Here is an 18,070-nt window from a genome sequence, read left to right as displayed (position 1 = left end):
TGACAGATGAGCATGAAGCAGCCAGTGTGAGATTTTATTATACATTAACTATAGTATGATGCATCAATACTTACATTTACTGTTGACATCATTGATTACGTCGACTAATCGTTGCAACCCTATCGACTGGTTTAATGCCACTGCTTTGAGAAAATAGTGTTACTGAGCTGCTTTATAAGAAGGCAAAAAAATGAGAGTATACTCACTTCTCCAGGGCAAGGACACCGCTTTATTATCTCTCTGCGAGTGTTTTCTGAACTTTTTCACCTCACAGCCTGACCAGCATGACTCAGACCATCAGAAAACAGCCTCGGTCTCGAACACAACCTCTCAGCTTTAGGAAGCCTTTAACTTAATATTTGAACCAGCTGCTTGTACGGTTCCAACCCGGGATGTGAATGAAGATGCCCCGTTTCCATGGCAACGTTTCAAGAGAAAAGGCATCGTTTCTGCGTTTTCAGTTCAGAAAAGTCTCACATTTACTTGGCAAAACAGTGTTTGTTTTTGTGGATTTCATTACAAAAACAAATGGCTCCAACTTCAGAATCAGAATTCAGAGTCAGAATCGGCTTTAATGGCCGAGTTTGTGCAGCTTTTTTCACTCGCTACGTGAAAAAAAATAGAACAAACATTTACAGGATAGAAGAGTAGAGAGAGAAATACTGAAAACTATTTGTGAGAATGGTAATGTAAATAAATATAAAGATTCCGAAAAGCAGGAAGTCCCAATATTTACAGTGGTATGAACATTTATAAAGAAAAAAAAAATGAAAGAACAGGACAGAACCATATACATGGTAGCATCTTTAACACAGTATTTACAGTGATGTGCAGCAGGCAGGGGTCTTGGGTAGTGCAGTACTTATGGCCCAGTATGTAACTACACTGTTTTCACCGTTATTCGACATTGTTTTGAGAGCGTTTCCATTGAAGCGCGAAACGTTTCTGAAACAAAAACGCAAAATCGATTGAATTTTCAACTTTGCTGTGGAGCATCTCCTTGAGAGACGTGTGTCGTATAGTCTCAAAAATACAGTAAACTTAATGAAACTGCATGTAAAACTCTGAGTGTAGCTGCTGTGCCTGGACCTGGATAGTGGGATATCTGCTCATTGTGGTGGTTTCTGGATATTCATTCTGAGATCCTGACATCCCTCCCACTGCTCGACTTTCACTCGGCGCTGAAAGGTTCCTGCCGCCACCTGGAAGGAGAGACAAGACTGTGACCGCTGTCCTGAACTGACGTTTTGTCCTTCATTGAGTGTACATGGAGTGCAGAAATTATAGTTGGAATCAGCTCCAGAAATTAGCCACTTATTTGACGTCATTTACCCAGAGACCCTGTGATCTCCGGTCTGCAAAGATGATGTCGTTAGTGTGTGTGTGTGTGTGTCCCTCTGGAGATCCAGCTGCCAACATGACTCTGCATGTCGGAGCGACACCTTCCCCGACGTGGCGTTGGGCCTCGCGCCGTGAAGACGGAGCCGCTCCGTCTATGTTTGGAGCCGTCAGCAGCCTCGCCGCCTAAATTTAGCTCCAGGAAGAGATTAATACCAGCAGATGAAGGTGCTGCTGCTGCTGCTGCTGACACAGAGCTCCCATCGGAGAACCTTTTATCCTTTTTATAGTCTTTTGTCAGCTAAACGTGTGAGGTTTTATAGTTCATTAAGTCTGGGTCATTTCAAACTGGAGGTGTTGCAGCAGAGATGAACATGACCAAAACAAAATGCAAATATTGTAATTAGTAAGGATGCACGATGTATCCATCGTTTTTTTTTTTTTTTTTTTTTTAACATATCAGCATTGATCTGATAAGTAAAACTGAAATTAAAGATTTTTTACAAGGCCTATATTTACATGGTTTTCAGTGGACAAGATCGTCATAGAAGCTTCTTTTTACACAAATATCAGGATTGATAAATATGGGCTATCTACCGTGAATGCAATATTATTTTCTGACATCAGTACTGGTGAAGATTTGACCGTCGGTGCATCTCTGGTAATGATCCTCTGATTGTTTAATGAAGAGATCTTCAGAGTTTAATTTATGTGAGATTAGTTTTAAAATTCAGTGAATTTAAAGATATTTTAGCTACTCTTCAATCAGTTCCTTTACCTACAACAGAAATAAAAGCAAGTTTAATTTGTTGAACTTTTGGACACATGGAAAAAGTTCAGTTGTAAATGGATTTCGGTGTAATAATTGACAAGGCTCGGCTGAAGCGTCACTGTCCAGACGGCTTCTTTTGATCGATGATGGTTTATTAAGTCCTCCAAAAATACGGAAACTCTGGATTGCATTTGGCGATGTACTCCTGCAACTGGCAGCCCCTCAGAAATGCAAACACCTGTATTGCAGCACAAAAGTTTTGGATTTTAACAGGAATAAAAGGATTTCAGACACAATTTGTCTGGAAAAAAAAAGTGGTGAAAGAATCATATTAAATTGTGAGTTTAGTGGATTTTTACAGCGCTACTTTCTGATCATTGTGCCAGGAGAAGGAATGGAAGCGTTCTCGTTTCGGAAAAGTTTCACGTTCACACGGCAACGTTTTGAAAACCTTATCTGTTTCCATGGAAACAGCAGAAATACTTCACAACAAGGTTGCTAGCATGTTGGGCCACAAGCTTGTTGGCTTGCTGGTAAAGTTAGTTCACTACTTTTTAAAGAACAGAACAAAAAAAAAAAACAAAACAAAACACAGAACTCTGCACCATACAGAACAAAGTGACATTTTGGGTCATTTTTATATTTGTAGTGATTTAATTTCTTTTAATTTTCCATCATCAGAAACATGAATGGAATAATACATTTCTTGATTGGCACTTGAGAAGAGTTTGTGTGTTTTGTATTGAAAACATCCATTTATAGCCTCCATTCAGACCTTCTCCAAACCCAGGAGTGTTCAGACGGATAGGAAAAAACAGGGTGGCGTGCGTGCGTGTGTGTGTGTGTGTTTCCCCTGCAGCGGGAGTGTGCAGGTCGAGGCTAGCTGCAGAATTCCTCTCTGACTGCAGAATAACTCTGAATTGGACGCGATCGGTCGGCTCACTCCCACTTTAAGACTATTTAAAATAGAATCTGAACATCACTTCTGCTTCACCGTGGAACGTTTGGACAATCAGATGCCTCTCCAGCTTAAGGTTTTTTTCTAGGCCAAAGACATCCAGTCAACAGAAGTCAGGAAGTAATTAATAACACATGGAAAAATATATTGTTTTGAAGTGGAAATAGCATTATCTGGGTGTGTTCAGAACCAGGAAGCCATTCAACTCTTTAGCCGTCACGTCTCGACAAAACAGAACAGCGTCCGATTTAATGGAGTTCAGGGTCGCAGAGAATTTACAAGTTAAAACGGAAATAACAGCAAATCCAATATGTCCTGTTTGATCTGCTTCACAGTTAGTTTAGTGTGGTCAGTTTGTGAATATATTATCTACTTTAATTGAACACTTTCTTTAATATCTACTGTATTTTCTGGACTATCGGTTGTGCTTTTTTTCCCTTCCTTTTTTATTTGTAAAAAACACGTTTTCAGTGAGTGCATTTCAGTGTCAGAGGCACCTGTTGCATACCAAAACCAGCAAGTCTATATCATTAAGTTTATTAGTTCCCAAGTTAGCAAAGGTTCAACCATGTGGGGAAAATGTAACTTTAGTCTTCCTGCATTGCGCAGCAGGAAACCCAACCAGGAAAAACACTGTAAACAGTCTGATCTATTTCTGGATTTATACCACAACAAGTTCACAGGTGTCGGTGGTTTTATGGTTTTATTTCTCCTCGCTCTCGGATGTGGCGCTGCGTTCGACCCCCCCGGTGTCTCGCAGATCGTTTCTCAAATAGCGAAATATGTTGCAACTCGTCACGTCTGTAGAGCCGCCTGACGCAACGTCTTCTAATCTAATCGCCCGACGCCAGTCCAGCCTCTGGGAGCGAGGTGCGTGCGTGCGTGCGTGCGTGCGTGCGTGCATGCGTGTGTGGAGCTCCACCCTGTGTTTAACAGTGTGCAGATGGTGACTGCTGTCATTTCTACCCATTAATAACTGAACCTTCTCATACTTGCTTGTTCTGTGGTTTCCTGTCGCTTCCTTCGGCCTCTCCACGGACATCAGCTGGTCGCGGTGTGCTCGTGGTGCACGTGCACGCACTGTCTTCGGACAGAAACTACTAGAAAAGGAGACGGCGTCACGGTTTAAGTTGTGTTAAAAAAGTTTTTGGAAAAGTTTTAGTTGGAAAAGACAGTGAAGGAAGAGGAAGTAGAATCCTTCAGTTCCTTTATCTGCTGCCGCCCGTCTGTTTATTTTGAAGACTGTAGCTTTATTAAAGTCTTCCGTTATGCAAAGAATTCTGACAGTTTCAAGTTTATTTTTTATTGACACAAGAATGACACAAGCTGCGTTTAAATGGTCATTTCTTTTAAAGATGTGATTGGATCAGATTATCCTGTTTACATGGATAGTAAGCAAAGTAATCAGATCAACAGTGATCCATTATCCATCGTCACCCAGAAGCCTACTAATATTAAATACTAATATTTACTAATGTGAAAGATTTGTTAGCTCTGAAATCTTGGACTCTTTTCAGCTCATCACTGTTGCAAAATCTACAGTAAAAAAAGTCCGGTTTTATGTTTACATACTGATCAGATTGTTAACAGCAGTTCTCATTTTCATTCGTAAACCAACTTTTCATCTGATAGAAATTGTCTAAAGCTGCTGCTTGATTAAAAACGTGTGCTGGTTGACTTGTTTCTCTCTTGGACAGAACATGCATAAACTAGTTATTTATGATGTTGGTGACGCATTACACTGTAATTTCATTTAACAAATTACAGACGATGAATCGAGTTCGAACAGAAAACATCAAGTATTGTAATTTTCCATTTTTCTTAACTGAATCGACGTTTACCAGCTGGATAAAGACCATTTAAATATTTGCAGTGCATAATCGGACCGGTGGACTATTGAGACAGGTGCCGTCGTCATGGCAACATAAAATCTGTGCGATGTCACCTTTTATGTCGTCTCTGATTTAAAGTGGGAGGAAACCTGAGAGCGGGGAGGGGCGGGGCTAACTTCAGCGTGATGCGTCATCTCTGCAGCGCCGTGGAGGGAGTGACCCACCACAAGCCTGTTGGCACACGCACATACACACACACACACACCCTGCTGACTCATCAGTCTGGGCATTATGCACACACACACACACACACACACACACACTGCTGCGTGTCTTAAGTGGGTTCAGATCCTGTCGAGGCAGCTGTCAGCAGACTCAAGCAGTCAGTAGCTCGTCCCCCAGAGACCCGGACATGGATCGCACTCACACACACACTTTCACACACACACACTGACATCTGTTTACAATGATGTCGTAACTCTGACCACCCTCCTTCTGCTCCTTCAAGCTTTCCAGAGTCCGTCTCCGAGCTCAGTTTTCCTCTCCTGAAGCCGTTTTCAGCCGAAGATGTTCTGGATGGACCAGAAAAATGAAGCCAGTGGAAGAAAATGACCCATTTACAATACTTCTTTCAGGTCTAGAACCGTTCTGGAACCATTCAGGGAGAGGAGAACTGGAAGGGTTTTATCAGAACGCCAGAGATCAGAAGACAGCCTGATGTGATTTGAAACCATTAAAAGACAAACAGCTGCAGTAATGAAGATCATTCTAATGGTAAAAATATAAAAACTGATGGAATTTTTTCAAACTAAAATGTGTTGGAGCATCGTTTCCTGTAACAGGCTCTCTGTGCGATGATGTGAGACAGACGAGCATCTTGAAGGATTCCTGAAGGAATCCATCATAAACATGAGAAATCTAGAAGTTCCTTTGCAAAACATCCTCTTTAGACGCGAAGCACAAAACCGCGTGCCATTTTTTCTTCATCTTTATTATTATTCTTATTCCCAACTTGTGTTCAGTAAACACTTTAAGAGTCTGCAGTGGAGCGGGAGGACAGACGGACGTCTGCTCCCTGATTGGACAGTTCCATCTGTCGCCATCCAATCAGATCCATGGATCAGATCACAAGCTTGATAATTTTTTTTTTTTTCCATGGGATGGCAACACTTAAATTACAAACTCCAAAATCATCTGAAAAATGTGATTCAATATCTACAGCTTAATATTGAGCCCATGTGGAGCCCATCCAGTCCCTTCAGAAAAACATGATCATGTGATGACCTAATTCAATGCAAAATCAGCCATCTCCGCAGAAAATTAAAAAAATGTTGCGTTTACGTCACACGGGAGCAGCCATCTTGCCCTCGTTGCCTTGGAAACGTTGTGAACAGTCGCGGCTGGTAGTGATTTTTGTCACCGTTCTTCAATTTCAGTGTGTTTATAAACCAGGTGGTGACAGACGACCTTAAATCCCCCAAACCGCTGCCAGTAAACAGTTCTGGTTGGATTAATTTCATGTCAGTCATTTATATTGTTGATCAGTGATTGGTGGAATCATAAGACCTCAGGGTGACTTTTCAAAACTGTTTTCGCAACATTTCTGTCATTTCATCTTTTGTAAATCATCAGTTGTTTTCAGTTTATATTGGAAGCAGGTTTTGTGTGGCCTCCTCCAGCAGTGTGACAAACACACAGTGGAGTGCTTCATTAACTCCCTGGTCTTTAGTTGCTAAATTTCACATTCATAGAAGCACATTTTTCAAAAGAAAATACTTATTTTGAACTTTTCAGGTGAGATCATATTATTTAGATTCTATCCTTTTGTCTAAACTTCAGAAGGCCTTGAAACTTTTTCAGATCTGTACCCGATATAACATTTTCTTATGCTGATGTCCCTTATTGATCTCTCTGTTTGAGCAAATATATAAAAAATACAAAGAAGGCATGATCAAGTACACATATTGGTCTCATTTTCCCCCAAAAAAATAAGGACAAAGAGAGAGAGGGATTCACTTTGTGCGTTGGCAGCACTTATTTCTTCATTTTGACAGAAGTTGCAGTGTGTTCTGTTGGTAAAGCTCCGGTCAGGAATGAAACAAGATGACCACTGAGAGCTTTTTCTGTCACGCAGTCTGCTTGCTGATCATAGGAAGTCCTTAGAAATGACTCTTTACATGAGAACAGGGTGTTGGGGGAAATCATTTTTTCTTTCTTAATCATCAAACTGCAGTTTTTGCAAATTCCAACAATTTTATTTCTTAAAATGTCATAAATATCCTGCATATTTCATTGCATTTTTTTAAGAACGCGTGCTGCTTTATCAGGGATTTTACCCTCAAGAGTGACATTTCTCTGGAAGGACTGATGCGATTCCTTTGGAGACTTTTCTTGTCTGCATTTAACCCATGCATCCTATGAGGTTCGTCCAGGAACATTAACAAACTGCATTTTCCTCCCGTTTCCATGGAGACGGAACGTCTGTTAAGAGTTCCGCCTCGGGGGCCATTTTTGTAAAGTTGCATTTTCATTGCCAAACATGTAAAACAGAGCCAAAGCTTTGTGTTTTGACTTACTGATGTTGTGTAAAAGTTGAATAATGAAACAAAAAGGTAAAAGATGGATACATTTGCGCGGACTGTTGTGATCTGGCCTCTGCAGCGTCAGGTGTCGCCGCCTTCAGACCTGCGCTTCCCGTCTCCGTGTGGCCTCTGCGCGTCCCGAGCCTCTAAAAAAAGCTGCCGCTGGCGTCAGACCTGCTCTCCATTGTACGACGAGTCGGGCATTTCCGTCGTCGGGCTGTTTTAAGAAGGGGAAGAACACAGGAAGCCCTCTGATCACCGTGACACATGCTCGCAGTGCCATGCGGATTCGTGGCTTTGCACAGTTTGTTTTCTGTTCTGAATCTGCTCAGGTTTTATTATGAGCTGCAGAAAATCTGATAATCATCTAGAAATCAGTGACCTGGACTCTGCAGCCTGGAAACTATACAATATCGCCCTCTAGTGGAAGCTTCTCATGAATGCAGCTTGTTCTCTGTCAAGGTTTTATTTTTTTCCTTTTGCCTCTTAGCTTTACAAAGTGGTGAAACCAGCTGAATGACTTGTCGACCCCGCCCCCCGCAGGTCGGTGTACGACGGCCAGGAGCATGGCCTGTTCATGGAGAAGCTGGACGCCCGCATCCGGAACCACGACCGCGAGATCGAGAAGATGTGCAACCATCACTTCCAGGGCTTCGTGGACTCCATCACCGAGCTGCTCAAAGTGCGAGGCGAGGCGCAGAAGCTGAAGGTGAGAGGAAGAAGAGGGGCGGCGCAGACGATCTGCAGCCAGAAACACACATTAAACACAACTGATGGAAAGAAAAACGTTCAACTCTGAGCCTTCTTAACCACGATGGGAGAAATCCAGTGTCTGAATACGGACGATGCTGCAGGTCCCATGTGATCTTTTAATCTCGTGAAACCTACATGCATCAGAAACCAATGAAGCATAATTTTTGCTGAACTTTTCCGGAATGAAAATGTGAAAATCATGAGATTTCATGACAGAAAAGGTTATATTTTCACTTAAAACACTGTGGTGTAAGCAGGGTCTTAGTTTCTGTCCTCTGCAGAATATCAGCAACAAGAGTAAACAACAAACGCACTGTATTAAAACGGAAAGTAATTAGTGATTCATGTGGATTAAATATTTCCATCTATTCTGAATATTTACTGTTTTAAAGGAACACCAAGTGTTGCTCTACAGGTGTGGCTTCTGGATCTGCTGCTGCCTCAAAATACAAACTGACACATTAAAAAAATGACTTCAGCTTCTGTAAGTCACTAAATTAATATTGTTTTCTTTTAACTTGAGAAAGCAATGTTCTAAAAAGTCACACTTTTACTGATGAATGGAAAAAAACCCCACAAATTTGTGATGTAGAGAGAAAATATATATATTTATAGACTTCATGCGCTGTCAGAAGTGGGGATAGCCCAATAGGGATTTTTTTAGGGCCGATGCCGATACCAATTTTTTTCCATGACCCTTTGCCGATGGCCGATTATGGCCTGCCGATTTTTTTGAGCCGATATTGGGGCCGAAGCTGCTTTTGCTCCCTCAATTTACATCAGAAAATGACACAGTGATCACAAATGTTACAGGTGTCAAGCTAAAAATACGAAATATTTATTAGACAGTAAAAAATGACCACAGCTTTGTTCAACCTTACGCAACATACTTTAAAATGAACAAAAAGTGTTTGACGCTTTTAATTATAATTCTAATATTTAGACATCATTAAAACAACTGAGGTACTTATAGAGCTGCTCGTGGATGCAGGGAAAAATAAATCCGCGAATCTACCACGCCGCAGCCGATGCCGATACGAGTATTCAACTCAAATATCGGCCCGATATATTGGCCGACCGATGTATCGATGTATCGCAATCAAAAGCAAAAGTCCTCCACTGTCGTCAGTTTAATAGAATTTAATATTTCACATATTGTGTTTCTGTTCTAGTCCTAAATTTACACATTAATAAAGAAAAGCCCGACACTGCATTGACTCTCACCTCACTGAAAATGGACCGGCGGCCCACTGTGAGGTCTCCATCCACTGCTTGAGAACCACTGCTTCAACGTGACCTCTGTGTTTCAGAGTCAGGTGACCGAGACCAACCGGCGGCTTCAGGATGACGGCAAAGATGTGAGTGGGATTGTGGGTAGCGGCCGGACCGGTGGGTTCTGGGTCCTCCGCTGAAGCGGTTCTCCCTCTGCTCCCAGCTCACCAGGTCCATGGAGGAGCTGCAGCAGTGCCGGGTGCAGCAGAGGAACATCGCCACCACCATCGACAAGCTGACGCACTGCCTGCCAGGTGAGCCGGCCGCCGCCGCCGCCTCCGCCTCCGACCGTCCAGAGCTCTCGCTCCATCGCCGTCCTCCTCACCGTCCGTCTCCTCCTGTCCTCCTCAGTGCTGGAGATGTACGGCAGGCTGCAGGAGCAGATGAAGGCCAAACGGTACGTCAGCAGAGCAGACATGAACAAGGCAGCGGCGATTAGCGTCTCTCACATTTTATCACTTCTGCATGCGATAGTTTTGGTCAGCTTTCAGGAAAAAAAGGAAAAAACAACAATAAAAAAACACTGACGGTTGAATTATGTTCTTTAGATTCCTACGCGTTAGGGGTACCTGAATGCACCGTGAGAGTGAGCTAGCAGGTGATTGGCTGAGTGTGTGTTTTTGTGTGAGACTCGTGACCGCAGGTGGTGGGTGTGGCCAAAGGAGGACAGCATTGCTCGTCCTCTTCTGACTGATTACTTGAACAATAGATAGAACTGTCCAGCATTCTGAACTCTCTCACATCTTCGCCTCCTCATGCGTTCGCCGTCGCAGACCCGTGTTCAGTTCGTCGCCGTCTTGTTGAAAAACGGGGAATCGGCGATATTATTTTGTCGCCGTTGATGAAAAACAGCAGCGTTGCATCAGTTTTCTATCCACACTCGTACTCTGGGAGAATTTTCTGTATATCTGGTGACTTTGAAGGTGCATTAAGGAGTTTTTCATCTTTAAAAATACTTATTTTCCACCATAAATATGTTATAAATATTCAATGATGTGTACAATGTGCCCTGACATATTCATTACAAGTACCTCTAACAGCGCTAAATTGTCACTTGAAAGTTGCAGTGCCGGTCCGGCACCAGAATTTTTTTGGGGAGAATTTGGGATGATGTGAGGTAATGCACGCTCCGGCTGGCCTGATTTCCTTAAGTTTCGTTTTGTCCGCCATTACTCTGCCAGATGCTTAACGAGCAACAACTGAGCAGTGTTGAGGATGGATCTTCCAGAAAGTAAGAAAAGACCGGCTTCAAGCACTGCCACAACTCCAGCACAGACCCCACCAGGCAGAAGAAACTTAAATTTTACTTGAGCGCTACTAAAAGAGCGAGGAAGGACTTCCTCTCTTCCGTGCACGCAAGCCACAGGCACGAGTGTTTCACTAAGCTGCAGTCACGCCAAAGGCCTGCAGGGGGCGCTGTTTCGCATAAAACGTGCAAACTCCTTAAAGCTCGTGTCCGGAGTTTTGAAAGAGAGAGGTTTTTTTTTTTAATCCAATGTCTGGAGGTTACACCCTCCCTCTGCTTTCATGAGCGACCAAGCCACGCCCCTTTAATTATGCACGCTATTATCCGTCGGGTGAAAATGAGAGCCTCCGAGTCCTACAGCATCCTCCATGTTTAGCTGTTTACGGTGGATGTTCAGCAGACAGTGGATATATCCGAGGTAAGCGGGCCGGCTGCTGCGTCTCACCTCTGCCTGGGCGAGCGGCCGTGCTCTCTGGCTGCTCCACACTTTGACTGACAACACGAGAATGCGGAAGCTCGAAATCTATTGGCTGACGCTGACCGGCGATTTTTCGGATAACAGGGGGTCTATGAGACGAAGGCGAAGGCGGGGCTCATAAATAAATTTTTATATTGCTTTATGCTAATATTATATTGTAGTATCGAACCAGACTGACACATTTAAGCTTTGTTAAAAAATGATACATACGTTGGAAACGAACGGAAACTCCGTACACGAGCTTTAATGCACCTTTAAGGAACCAGAGAAGTTTTGCGTTGGCATGGCAACGTTCTATAAACAAAGTCCATTTTTTTTTATTATCGTCCACCTAATGAGCATGTGCAGAAGAAGTATTTACTGTGGTGAAAGGGCATAGGTGCACAGGACCAGCAGTTATCGGGGAGATGGAGCCCGAGTGTTTCCAGAAAGTTCCTCCTTGAGGCCCCGTTTCCAGCGGCTCCGACAGCCGTTGTCGTGTAAACAGAGTCCCAGAGTGCAGCTGAAGTTCTCTGGAACCGGACTGAATGAAGCCTTGCAGAAGATGAAGCCAACCAGCTAAGAACCTCCTCAGTTTAACTCCGTTTCCCCTGCCGGCCACTAGATGGCGCCAGAGTGTTTGGAACGCAGCCGTCCGTCCTGCTGCCTGCACCTTTTTTTTCCCAGCATGCCCTCAGCCTGACCTGCAGATAGGAGTCTGCTCGCCCATAAATTTGTCATTTGTTTGTGTGTTTTTCTCCTTCTCCCCGTCCCGTGGCTCCCGGGGAGCAGAGGGAGGTCAGCCAGCGCCGTGTGTGTGTGTGTGTGTGTGTGTGTGTGTGTGTGTGTGTGTGTGTTTTTGTGTTGGGGGGGGGGGTATTGTATTGCCAAATCTCCCCGAGGTGTACGGTGGTGTATTTATTCCCTTGTATGCGAGTGTTTATGTGTGTGTGTGTGTGTGTGTGTGTGTGTGTGTGTGTGTGTGTGTGTGTCCACAGGTACTACCCGGCGCTGCGGACGCTGGAGCAGCTGGAGCAGACCTGCCTCCCCCGGGCCGGCCAGTACCGCTTCTGCTCCATCATGGCGGAGAACATCCCCCGGCTGCGGACGCAGATCCGGGACACGGCCATGACGCAGCTGAGGGACTTCCTGGAGAGCATCCGCAAGCACTCCGACAAGATCGGGGAGACGGCCATGAAGCAGGTGAGTGGAGGAGGGGGCGGGGTCTGGCATCACACTCCTGGTTCCGGCTTCTTCCACCTGAGGAAAGAAGGACGGCGGACATCTTTGTCCACTTTCACTCCAGTTCTCCAATCCAGTCCTTGAACGCACCATCAGAGGCAAATTAATGCTCCAAATGGGGAAAAAGAAGAGAAATGTTTCGCTCTCTTCAAACATTAATGAGGCTATTAGTGGAATATCTGGAGCAATAATGCTAAAAGTTTGTCATTTGGAGCCATTTTTAGTCTCTTTCTCCATGTTTTCCATCAGCTTCACTCCTGTTTCAGACAAAACCTCCACTTTAGTTTTAAAGGAGCCGTATCCCGCCTTTCCAATCCGGCCAAACTCTTCTACAGTCAGTGTCCAGATTTCGCCGAACTACTTGCCATAATTAGCAAACTCCCCTCTGGAAGTGTTATCAAGACGGTGGATAGAACTCGCCATTGATTTCTCCCATGCTCAGCAGGAATTACACACGGCCACGCTGCATAGCCTGCTCCCAGTGACTCCTGCACCGCTTACAGTGAGAAAATAAAACACCCCGACTATCACTCGTAGTCATGGTTGTTAAACTGGCAGCTTGTAAACCCAAAACACATACATTCTAATATCAGCCATCAAGCATCACACTTCTCAGAAACGTTATTGTCATATAGATTACTCAAATTAGCACGAATGAAGAGAAACGCCGACTGAACTGAATTTTTTTAGGAGCAACTCACACACCAACAATGTTAAAAACTCATGAAAGTCAGTTTTTCATGATAGGCCCCTTGAAATAGTTATGAACGTTACAGTCCTCTGTAATGTTTTCACCGTAACGACTTTCGTTTGTGCTTCTGGAGTCGTGTGAATCAGTTCTCAAATCTCACGCTATAGGATCGATTCTTGTGGTTAAATCCAGTTTTACACCCAAGATCATGATTTTGAAGAGGAATGCTTCTTTGTCTACTTCATACATGTTTTATCAGTTTCTCTCTGCGTTTGCCTGATGGAACTGGTTGTTCTTCCGCCTAATTAACATCCGTGGTGCATTCAGTGAAAACTGGGAAAAAGGAAAACTCACAAAAAATTGGAATCTCTCAACGAAACCAAAGATTCCAATCTTAGATTTTAATTTGACAAATAACTAGAAGAGCTCAGTGGTTTCATTCTATTCTATTGCAGTATATTACATTCCATTTCTGAAAAACAGTGTTTCATCTGTTTTTTGTCCACAACTTTCCCTTACAGTTAGGATTGGCTTTGAAAACTGTTACCAATGACACTATTTGGATGTTAATACTGGCAGAATTTTGGGCCTAAATTGGTTACTCATGTGAAGCATCTACTTTTCAAAGTGCATTTCTCAGGAAAAAAATAAATAAAGGACATACGAATGTTCCAGACTGGCAACTTGTTTTGCTAAGAGATCACTCCTAAATCCACCTTGGAGTTGGAACATCCAGCAAGTATCCAGAGCTACTTATTAACCTATTTAAGTATTTTTATACTTATAGCTATTTATATTTTTCTCTCTGACGTCTTGCTGCGTCAACCCGCCATGAGAAGTTGAGAACAGCAGCTGTTAAATGTGGAACTTTTATGTGCTCTGAAAAGTTTATGTTGGTATTTGTTATGCCAGTCCCCGTTAACAGGACATGATTCTGTGATGATTTTCTACACTCAAAAACAAGAAAACACTGAACATGAAATAGTAATTAATTTCTTTATTTTCAAAATAAAAGCACTTAAATTGCAGTGCTAGTTTTCGGCTGACTTTAAAACTTGAATCAAGTTCCTCCATGAAAGTTCAGTTTAGTTTCCAGAGTTTTTAATCATAAATCACAAATCAAAACACCTTGACAAGGTTTTATATCTTCAATCCAGAAGCACATCTACATCCCAGTTCCATTCAAACTGAGGACTTTCTGATGGAAAGCCGCAAAAATGGCTCCAAATCTCCAGAAACACGAGAAGTGAAGTCATTATCAATGATAGGAGCCAATGAAGCGGTGCTCAGGTCTGCTCTATATATGTGTGTGTGTGTGTGTGTGTGTGTGTGTGTGTGTGTGTGTGTGTGTGTGTGTGTGTGTGTGTGTGTGTGTGTGTGTGTGTGTGTGTGTGTGTGTTTGTGTGGATAGAGGCTGCTCGGCGTTACGGATCCGGCTCGGAGCCACAGTCGGGTTTTGTTCTCCGTCACGTCGAACCGTCTGCTAATCAGAAGCAGCCTCGGCCGTGTGTCTTTCTCCCTGGCTCCTCCGCCAGTAAACAAGCATGTTGGCGCTGCAGGAGACACACACACACACACACACACACGCGCACACACACACACACAGCGTCTCTAGCCTTTCAGCACTTACCTCATTGTTTTTCAGTTTTCCAAGGCCAAGGAAGTTATATATGAGTGTGTGTGTGTGTGTTTTGTGCTCTCTTGCGGTAGCCACAGCTCAAAGTGAGGCCTCCTGTTTATTTGTGTGCCTTCCATTATTATGGGGGGGCGGTCATTCCATTGGAATCGCAGGATGAAGGGGCGGGGTGGGAACGAGGAGGGAGCGCTGCGACCACAGATGGACGGCTGGATTGAGACTCTGCAGGTCACAACGTTAAGATGTAGACAGGGAGCCAGTGGACCCAGGCGTCCCGTCCTCAGGTTGGAGTGTGTTTCATGTAGAGTTAATCAGGTTTGATAAATAATCCGGTGTGATTTCTGCACTAAAAGTCAAACTTTTTGGAAAAAAAGTGACCCCGTCATGCAACTTATATATAGAAGCAACTCGGATATCATAAGCCTCATAGCATAACTACTAAAGTTCATTTGTTAAAGTTTCAATTACAGTTTGTAATGGTGACCGTTCCATAACATTTTCAGCTGTTTTAATATCTGATTTTAGTGGTTTCCTAACATTTTAAAGACAATTTTGACATTTTGTAACAGATTAAAATTGAAATGCTTTCTTAGTTCCAGAGGGAAAATCCTTTCTGCATTACCCCAAAAAGTCAAAAATAAAATAAGACAGGACAAAAATTTAAAAAGTTCTTTTAAATACTAATATGTTCAAGGTTTAACAGTGACTAATCTAAACACAGGATGAAATTAATGAAGAAATGAACCAAAACACAAACATTTTTTATAGTAGTTATAGAGTCTTATGGCCATGGGAAGGAAGGACATTTTTGCCATTTCAACCAGTTTATCTATTTTCTCAACAGTTCTGCTTGTTTTTATTTACCTTTTAAAAATTCTAATTTCATCGTGTTTTCCCATTGTATTCATCGTGCATTTTTATTCAAGAGAAAAAAGTACAGTAATTTTGAAAATCAGATCAAATGTTTCGCTTGATTGTGCTGCCCCATTGAAGAGTCTCAGGTTGAACAGCCCTGGTCCAGATGCTCAGTCAAATCCATTTCTGTCCTCTAGATGTTGCTAAAGGATCACCGGCTGCAGTTCTGGGCTGACATTGTGTTTCAGATCCAGGTCAGAGGGCTCTCTGGATGCTCTGATGAGTCTCAAAATGATGGCAGTCGTATGTTTTGGCCTGTCTAGTTACCAGACTTCACTCCGGATTTGGACAACTCCGCCGCCATCAAAACACCAAATGAGAGGAAAATTCTCTTCATCCAACACTTAGTGAAGAAGCTAAATATCGGCCTCTGCTTTGTTCCAGATTTGGAAAGGAGAATCCGTCCTAAAAAAGTCATAAAATATTTGTGAAGTTTAAGGAATTTGTTGTCTTTGCTATAATAGCCGGAGTGTTGAACATCTGCTCGCTGACAACCCTTCGCTGACCCTTAGCTGGGGGGGGTTCTTGGACCACAGTTTGAGAGCCACTGGCGTAGAAAATCCACTTGCAGTCACTGAAGAAGCTAACCGCTAACTCCCCTAACCACTAATTACAAGGGAGATTATGGAAACCCCAGTGGTCCGGCAGCGCCGATACCGATACTGGGATTATGTTGTTGTATCAAATGTTTGGCTCGGAGCGCGCGCGCTCGCCCAGAAGCTTCGCAACTGCGTGTGAAAGAATGAACGATTGTGGACAGACAAATTAGACCTTCTTCTTTCCTTTGTCCCCCCCTTTACTACTTTTTTTTCCATCTCGCCATATCGTTCGCTCTCAGACAGTGTGTCTCTCTGCAGCGCTCTGTTCCAAATTAACTCTGACTCTCTGTACCCGGGCCGCCGTTGCAGCTCCTTCCACCAAGGATGTGAAAATAAATAGATCTGGGGAAAGAGGGGGAGGAATCGGAGGAGGGAGGGATGGAGGGAGGAGATGGAGGAGAGAGAAGTGGCTCACAATAGAGCTATTGTCTGCTGCCACATGCCCATGGATGGGGAGGAGGAGAGATGGGAGGGAAGTGGGGGCCAAAACAAAGGAGAACCCAAACATGAGGTGGGAGATGGGTGAGGAAACAGGAGGATTCCGGGATGGCAGTGTGGGAGATGGGTGAGGAGAAGTACAGGATGTGGTGGGAGAAGGAAAAGAAGAGGAAGAGATGAAAGCAGGGTCAACAAAGGGGTAAGAGATGGTTGGAGAACGAGAAGAACCAAAGGATGAGGTAGGAAGATGGTTCAAGAAGTAGAAGAACCAAAGGATGAGGTAGGAAGATGGTTCAAGAAGTACAAGAACCAAAGGATGATGAAAGAAGATGGCTCAAGAGGTAGAAGAACCAAAAGATAAGGTAGGAAGGTGGTTCAAGAAGTAGGAAGAACCAAAGGATGAGGAAAGAAGATGGTTCAAGAAGTAGAAGAACCAAAGGATGAAGTAGGAAAATGGTTCAAGAAGTAGAAGAACCAAAGGATGACTAACGAAGATGGTTCAAGAAGAAGAAGAACCAAAGGATGAGGAAAGAAGATGGTTCAAGAAGTATAAGAACAAAAGGATGAGGAAAGAAGATGGTTCAAGAAGTAGAAGAACCGAAGGATGAGGAAAGAAGATGGTTCAAGAAGTAGAAGAACCGAAGGATGAGGAAAGGAGATGGTTCAAGAAGTAGAAGAACCGAAGGATGAGGAAAGAAGATGGTTCAAGAAGTAGAAGAACCAAAGGATGAGGTAGGAAAATGATTGAAGAAGTATAAGAACCACAAGATGAAGAAGGAAGATGGTTCAAGAAGGAGGAAGAACCAAAGGATGAGGTAGGAAGATGGTTCGTGGAAGATAGTGCTTTGATCATACACTAGCAAATATAGCAAAGTGTACCTTCAGTAAGGGTTAAATACGTGCAGGTACACAGCCCTGCAGAGATATGTTTGTGGATTTTGTGGATCGACTTCACATTGTTTACTCAGAGATGCTGTGATTACACTAAGAAGATCGATCAGTTTGTCAGAACATTCTCACAATATCTCTTTTTTTCCATTTTCAGGCTGGTCTTTAGATTCCTGACCAGGGAAATCCCTCAATTTGAGACTTCTAATGTTTTACAGTTTTCATGATTTGGGATATATTGTGAGTCTATACTATTCAGTGTAATCGGCAAGGAAAGCACAACACCAAGGCTGAGCTCCGAGAGGAGAAGAGAAGTGACAGAAATATAAGGACAAGATTTACCAAAAAAAAAAAAAAAAGCTGATAAGAGCCAGAATTTCCTCTTAATGTGAGTCTGGCTCATCACATAACTCCCCCTCCTCCCCTCCTCCCCTCCTCCCCTCCCAAAACA

At 43.3% G+C, this 18,070-nt stretch overlaps 1 protein-coding gene across 2 annotated transcripts in view; it reads left to right on the top strand.

Moving 5' to 3' along the window:
- The window catches only part of exoc6b (exocyst complex component 6B), a 78,206-nt gene that overhangs the window by 2,209 nt on the left and 57,927 nt on the right, over positions 1-18,070 (top strand). For both annotated transcript variants that reach the window (XM_030088072.1, XM_030088073.1), the window contains exons 2-6: positions 8,026-8,191; positions 9,546-9,593; positions 9,671-9,761; positions 9,859-9,904; positions 12,209-12,413. In XM_030088072.1, coding sequence (XP_029943932.1) covers positions 8,026-8,191; positions 9,546-9,593; positions 9,671-9,761; positions 9,859-9,904; positions 12,209-12,413 — 556 coding nt within the window. The remainder of the gene's footprint in view (positions 1-8,025; positions 8,192-9,545; positions 9,594-9,670; positions 9,762-9,858; positions 9,905-12,208; positions 12,414-18,070) is intronic.

The sequence above is a fragment of the Salarias fasciatus genome, chromosome 3 (genome assembly GCF_902148845.1).
Source record: "Salarias fasciatus chromosome 3, fSalaFa1.1, whole genome shotgun sequence".
Classification (NCBI taxonomy): domain Eukaryota; kingdom Metazoa; phylum Chordata; class Actinopteri; order Blenniiformes; family Blenniidae; genus Salarias; species Salarias fasciatus.
Note: the sequence above shows the minus strand (reverse complement) of the source record. Positions and strands in the feature narration are given on the sequence as shown.